The 7527-nt window shown below is 45.2% G+C and overlaps 1 protein-coding gene across 1 annotated transcript; it reads left to right on the forward strand.

Moving 5' to 3' along the window:
- The first annotated feature begins 2668 nt into the window (after positions 1–2668).
- LOC119288894 (protein PFC0760c-like) lies at positions 2669–3717 on the forward strand. Its single transcript, XM_037568392.1, has one exon. It carries the CDS (start codon positions 2669–2671, stop codon positions 3512–3514), a length of 846 nt encoding a protein of 281 aa, XP_037424289.1. The 3' UTR covers positions 3515–3717.
- The last annotated feature ends 3810 nt before the right edge of the window (positions 3718–7527 follow it).

The following is a 7527-nucleotide window of genomic DNA, read 5'->3' on the forward strand; positions in this document are numbered from 1 at the left end:
TGTTCGCTACAATGGACATTAGCAACGATGTAAAGGTGCTCAAGAATTCGAGCATCGCCTGCCAAAATCTTGTCAACATCCAGGTCCAATACAAGATCTGGGGCAACAACGAGCATGAGAAGGACTCACTGCTTCACCTCACCGAGGCCATCATAGATCCCTACTATAGAGACATAAAGGATTCCTACAATAAGGTCGAACCACTTCTGAAGACTTTAGCATTTCTAATGATCCAAATATTCCAATGGGCAATAAAAACTACTTCAGTGAAGAAAGGCTTGTCAAAACTCCTCCTAGCCTGGACAACCAATTCAGTCATTGAATCTCCAGAGGATCTACAGAGAACCAATCAATCAATCGGCAGATAGTTCCACACTCTCACACTGAAATTACAATTAAAAAAGAGATGATCCCTATTTTCTCTTGTTTGCAAAGGGCAAAGCACACAATTTACTCCATCGTCCATATGCTAGTGCCTCCTTTCCACCACATCCTTTGTGTTCAATTTGTCCATAATGAGCATCCAAGCAAACACCTTGATTTTCATAGTACAAGAGGATTTCCATATCCAGGAAGTCAAGGGGTCAAAGAATTCATTAAGAAAAGTGTGGGAGCACATACTGTTAAGTTGAACCGTTTCTGTTCTCTTGGCTCAATGCAAATAGTTCATCCGAGTGAACTGTATGTCATATATCGCACACACATTCATCGGGCTGACCGTTTCTTTTGTGTTGCCTAATCACAAACAGTTCATCCGAGTGAACTGTATGTCGTATATCACACACACCTTCATCTGGCTGCCCGTTTCTTTTGTTCCACCTCATCAGAAACAGTTTATCAGGGCGAACTGTATGTCGTATATCGCACACACCTTCATCTGGCTGCCTGTTTTTGTTGTTCTGTCTCACCGCAAGCAGTTCGTATGGATCAACCGTATGCACCGCATCGCACACGCATCTAAAATCTGAACCGTTTTTTATGTATCTACCATCGCAAATGGTTTGCATCTTTTTGACGGTTTTTTACATCACCATTTGCGATTAATGCATCGCACGCAGTTTCGTCGAAGGGTCTCTGATTATAGGCTCACGTTAGCAGCATCCTGCAGGAGTGGTTATCGCACCACTGTTGGCAATCATTAGGTAATGTTACATTTTGTAGCCTTTTTCACCAGCGAGGGTAAGAAGTAAAACTTAATTGTGGTTTAAGATTTCTCATCGTGCTTTCAGGGCTGTGCAATCTAGTGTTAGGGGCTTCGTATCAATTTAAGAGATCAACGATGACAATTGTAGTTCAAGGGTGATGGTCCTTACTCCTTAGGGGCACATGCACGAAGACACCCGGGCTGTCATTGTCAAGATGAGGCCGACTCTTGTAGCGGGTGACGATTCCAATGTGTCGATGACTCATTCTGGCTAGTGATAGATCTAGTGGGGCACCCCCTGTAAAATTGCAAAATGAATTTTACTATGTACCTTGGACTACATATCTAACAAGTTAATGTTACTTTAAGACTACTAGATAATTGCCGTGCGTTTCACTCAATTTTTTTTTTGCCGTACGTTGTAACGGTGGCATAAATATTTTAATGGATTGACCAGTGATTGCCCACTATTATTACATTAGTGTGCTAAAATCTTAGCTAGTTTTGGTTTCCAATGAACATTATTTACCTACCATCTTGTTGTTAAATAATTATTTGGTAACTTATTGACTTATCAAAGTAAGTGGTACTTCTTTTGGTAAGTTAATAAGACATGGACAAATGTGTTGGTTTAGGGAAGAATTGTGGGAGGAAATTAAAGATGGGAGGAGAAAAGTCATTAAAAGGAAGGAAGGAGAACATATACAAAGTGGTTGGACATAGTAAAGGGTGAAACCAAACCTTAGGTTCTTTTTAGGTAGTATATATATATGGAGAGAGAGAGAGAGATTTGCTGAAATTATTATGATATTTAGACTAAAATAGACTATATAGTACTACCTTCGGTCCATAAAAAGTGTTGCAGTTTGAACTAACCCCAGTCCAAAACTAGTTCAAAACCGCAACCCTTATTTTGGATCAGTGGGTGTATAAATTTTCATAAATTTTGAACCGGTTCTGGTGGAGGCATTGGTCATTCGGTGGTTCAGAAAACTTGATGTAATCTTTACAGTTTCCTAAAGCATTGGGTGCTTCGTGCTTCTGGTGAGATTTGACAATTTGTATTGTACGATATGTACTTATCATTCTGTCATTTAACCAGCGGGGGTAAAAGAAGAAACACAATGTCACACAGCTTAAGAAGTGCAAACTAGCTCTAAACATGCTAAATTACGGGGACTTGTGTAAAGATTGACGAAGATAATAATTTAGAAAGTTTTGTACAACCAAATTGTCACTGGCCTGTCACCAACAATGCACGCCTGCATGCATGCATGTAAACAAGGTGGACATGGCTGAACAATCCTGGATATGCACGCCATCGTTATGAAGCACCTAACTAATTACAACCATGCACCACGCTGTGTGCATCTCCATCGATCTGGTCACTCCCTACCCGGCCTTAACCCCAACTACTTAATAATAACCTCTCTAATGCACATTACTGACTTGGTTACACATCTTTATAAGAAGTGGCCGGCATGCACTAGTGTGGCACTCCACATAGTAGCCACGACTCAGTAGATGGCGGCATTGGCGGCCCAAGTCGCGGCGCTGGCCGCCGTCCTCCTCTTTCTCCCTTCCCTCCTCGCTCCCGTCGCCGCGCAGCAGGGCAAGGCCAAGGCCTTCTGCATCAGCCAGTTCGCCATCGCTAGTCAGGCTTGCTCCATCCTGCCGCCCAGCCCCCCGGAGGACGACCATCACCACCACCACGATGATGACGACGACGACGACGACGATGACGACGACGACGACGACGATGACGACGACGACGACGATGACGAGCACCATGGCGGTGACGGTGACCGCCGCCTCCGTGGACGCCATGGCCACGCGGCGGTCATCAACATCTCGTCCCTTGGCCTGATGGCGGCAAACAACGACAGCAGCGGCGTTCACGTTGCAAGAAACGGCACAGGTCACCATGGCGGCAACCACACCCACCGCGGGCGCGGGCGCGGACGCGGGCGTGGGCGTCTTCGTGGTACTGGACGCGGCCGGCGTGGGCGTGTGCGCGACGGTGATGAGGACCCCGATCATGACGACGACCACAAGGAGGACCCCGACCATGATGATGACCACGAGGAGGACCCCGACCACGACGACGACCATGACGACGACGACGAACATGATGATGATGATGATGACGACGACGATGACCACGACCACGATAACGACGACCACGAGCACCACCACGACGAGGAGCTCCGGGCGTACCGCGACTGCTGCCGGTGGCTGCAGGAGGTGCAGAAGGACTGTGTGTGCGAGGCGCTCCTGCGGCTGCCGCCGTTCCTCGTGAAGCCACAGCACAAGTACGTCGTCCGGGTGGGGCGGACGTGCCGGATCGTCTACCGCTGCGGCGGCGTGTAGCCAACTGGCCGGTTCACACGTTTGGTTAACTGCACTCATTGTCCCTGCTTCCTCTCTACGATTACGTGGATGTTTTGCTCTTCAGTCTACATAGATGGATAATTAGGTAGGCAGCACGTATGGATCGGGTATAGTTTTTCTACCTAGTATTGTCCTCAAAGTTTTTCGATGTGCTTCCATTCCGACAGACTAATTGATAATAATACTACATGTTGTCCTCACAAGGAGTTTAGTAGTAAGTACTATCTATGTATTGTTTCTACACGCATGATGCGTGTTTGACAAATCATTAATCAAGGGACAAAATTGCAGTTACAGATTATTAGAACAAAGAGAGGAGAGAAACCAGAAAAAACAATAATTAGATAGCCACATATAAGGAATGCATGGAAACCAATGATCTCTACTACTAAAGGATAGTTTGTTAGTTTTTCACTTTCATGGTTTCCACCCGTCCAATAATACATGTCCCCTTCCACCGATTGTTCTTCGTGTAAGATGTATCTGGTGGAAGCGTTCCTACTCCTCCATAGAGGAGCCGCGAGGCTTTATTGATCGTGGGCAGGAAACGCCCCTGCCGTGGCTTACAAGTCATCTACCGATCGCTAGGATTCGGTAGGATAAGAGATAGGAGGTTACAAGGGAGAGGAAGAGATAAGTAGTTTAGATTACAACAGAATATATCTCTAAGTCTAACACCCTTCCTTAATCTGAACTACCTATCCTAGGTTGAGATTGTTCTTGAATGCTTCGAATGGCTTGTACGGTAAGGCTTTGGTGAAACCATCAGCTACTTGATCTTTTGAAGGAATAAAGCGTATCTCCAGTTTCTTCTCTGCAACTCTTTCCCGTACAAAATGAAAGTCTATTTCAATGTGCTTTGTTCTGGCATGAAAAACTGGATTAGCACTTAAATAAGTAGCACCTAAGTTATCACACCATAGGCATGAGGCACGACGTTGCTTAACACCCAATTCCTCAAGCAAAGACTCAACCCAAATGATCTCTGCAGTAGCATTTGCCAATGACTTGTACTCAGCTTCAGTACTCGACCTTGACACTGTTGCTTGTTTCCTGGCACTCCATGAAATAAGGTTAGACCCAAAGAAAACAGCAAATCCTCCTGTGGATTTTCTATCCTCACTACAGCCTGCCCAATCTGCATCAGAGAAAGCACTAACCAGTGTAGAATGGGAACGTTTAAAACACAACCCCAAATCTATAGTGTGCTTCACATACCTTATGATCCTTTTGACAGCTGTCCAATGAGCAGAAGTGGGAGCATGCAGATATTGACATACTTTGTTAACAGAAAATGAGATATCTGGCCGTGTCAAGGTTAAGTATTGCAAGGCTCCAACATCACTTCTATACCTGGTGCTTTCCTTCTCATTAAGTGGTTCCCCTTCATAAGCTGACAGTTGTTCTGATGAGGATAATGGTGTGGGGGAAGGCTTGCAATCCTTCATTCCCATCCGAGCCAAGAGTTCAGTGGCATATTTTTCTTGTTTCAACACTATACCATCCTGAACCTTCTTAACTTCAATGCCTAGAAAGAAACTTAAATCACCAAGATCCTTTAAGGCAAATTCTGAGCTTAGATCACGCAAAAGAGCATTAGTAGCATTCTGAGAAGAGCTTGCAACTATAATGTCATCAACATATATGAGCACAAAGATGACTGTATTTGCCTTATTGTATATGAAGAGAGATGTGTCAGCTTTTGATGCAACAAAGCCAAGATGTTTCAACTGCATACTTAGTCTGGAATACCATGCTCTAGGTGCTTGTTTCAAGCCATAGAGAGCCTTGTCAAGTTTGCATACATAATGTGGTTTTTGCCTGTTTTCATAACCTGGTGGTTGCCTCATGTAGACCTCCTCTTCCAGAACACCATGTAGAAACGCATTCTTTACGTCTAGCTGTCTCAGACTCCATCCCCTAGACACAGCAATTGCTAGCACAAGTCTTATGGTTGCAGCTTTTATTACAGGACTAAATGTATCCTCATAATCAATACCATAACGCCGCTTAAAGCCTTTAGCAACAAGACGTGCTTTATACCTGTCAATGGAGCCATCTGCCCTCTTTTTGATTCTATACACCCATTTACAATCAATGATGTTTTTACCTCTTTGATTTGGTACCAAACGCCATGTCTTGTTTTTTATCAGGGCTGTATACTCCTCATCCATGGCCTTCTTCCACTTTGGATCTCTAAGCGCATCATCTAGTTTTGTCGGCTCTCCTGAAATACACAGCATACCATACCTTATTGTGCCATCAGTCCTTATTTTTGGGTTTTTAATACCTTTTTGTAGTCGAGTTGTGACTTTGGATGTGGCTGGTTGCTGCTGTACACGCGGGCGTGCGGATCCACTTGTCGCAGAAGATCCTGGAGGGGAGACAGGAGTTGCCGCATCCGATCCTGTGGTCGCAGATGTGGCGCGCGGATCCACAGCCGCACCGTCTGTAGCCGCAGACGATCCCGTGCCAGTCGCGCCAGGTGGGCCTGTTGGCTGCATGCACCCGCCGCGCCTCGCAATGATTGGCTGCATGCGCGGGCCGCTCGATGGAGATTCTCCGCGCGATGACGTGGCGGTGGCGGAGCGGCTCGCCCGCGCCTGATTCTCCTGTTCGATCGAATCACGATCCGAGGCGAATATCCGCGCGTGATCCGAGGGGGATTGAGGCGCAGGGGTGGCAGGCGCCGCCAAATCATCCTCGAACGCCGCACCACCTTCGTCTTCTTCTTCTACATGAAATATAGCTTCATTTTCTTCAGGATTTTGATCATTCTGTCCGTTTTCTTCCCTGTTTCCTTCAGGTACCTGCACACACGGAAGACAAGCACTGGTTCCAGCAGGAATATTATCATCATGTTGGTTTGTACAATTGTTGTTTCCCCCGTGATCAAAACCTTGAAGTGTAGGTGGAAGAAGAAGAATCTCTTGACGAAGAAGAGCGCCGGCATTGGGATGGAGGGATTCAAAAGGGAAAATTGATTCATCGAACACAACGTCTCGAGATATATAGACTCGGCATGTGGGAACATCTAAGCACTTGACTCCTTTGTGCATAGGACTGTAGCCCAAAAACACACATTTTTTTGAACGAAACGCAAGTTTGCGTGTGTTGTAAGGTCTTAGGTTCGGCCAACATGCACAACCAAAGACTCGTAGAGACTTAAAATCTGGTTTTGTTCCAAACAAGCGTGTGATTGGACTTTCATACTTGATGACTTTGCTGGGTCGAATATTTATAAGATATGTGTCAGTGAGAAAAGCTTCATCCCAGAATTTTAGGGGCATGGAAGCATTGGCTAGGAGTGCTAATCCTACCTCAACAACATGACGATGTTTACGTTCAGCCGACCCGTTTTGCTGATGAGCATGGGGGCAAGAGACGTGGTGGGAGATTCCAATTTTTTGAAAAAAGGAATTTAGCTTCTCATACTCACCACCCCAGTCGGTTTGCATAGCAAGAATTTTTGAGTCTAGTTGGCGTTCAACAAGATTTTGGAAGTTGGTAAAGACTTGAAAAACATCAGATCTTTTGTTTAGTAGATAGATCCAGGTGAACTTGCTATAATCATCAATGAAACTCACATAATAAGAGAATCTACCAACTGATGTGGGGGCTGGTCCCCATACATCTGAAAAAATAAGCTGCAATGGAGCAGTGGAAACACTTGTTGATATAGGATAAGGTAACTGATGACTTTTAGCTTGCTGGCAAGCATCACAAATTGACTCAATGCTAGACTCATAAGGTAGTTTATTCTTGCTAAGAACATGCTGAACTATAACTGAGGAGGGATGACCCAGACGACTATGCCACCTGGCCGAAGAAGGTTTGGTGACACTCCACGCTTGTTTATTCGACCATGATGAAGATGAAGATGATATGAGTGGATACAGGCCTCCCTCACATTTTCCTCTAAGGATGATTCTCCTCGTTGACAAGTCCTTGATCACAAAAGAGTGAGGATAAAATATTATGAGAACATTGTT

The sequence above is a fragment of the Triticum dicoccoides genome, chromosome 4A (assembly GCF_002162155.2).
Source record: "Triticum dicoccoides isolate Atlit2015 ecotype Zavitan chromosome 4A, WEW_v2.0, whole genome shotgun sequence".
In the NCBI taxonomy this organism is placed as follows: domain Eukaryota; kingdom Viridiplantae; phylum Streptophyta; class Magnoliopsida; order Poales; family Poaceae; genus Triticum; species Triticum dicoccoides.

Excerpts from the sequence above, each read along its gene's own strand:
- LOC119288894 (XM_037568392.1), top strand. The coding sequence starts at position 2,669 with ATGGCGGCATTGGCGGCCCAAGTCGCGGCGCTGGCCGCCGTCCTCCTC.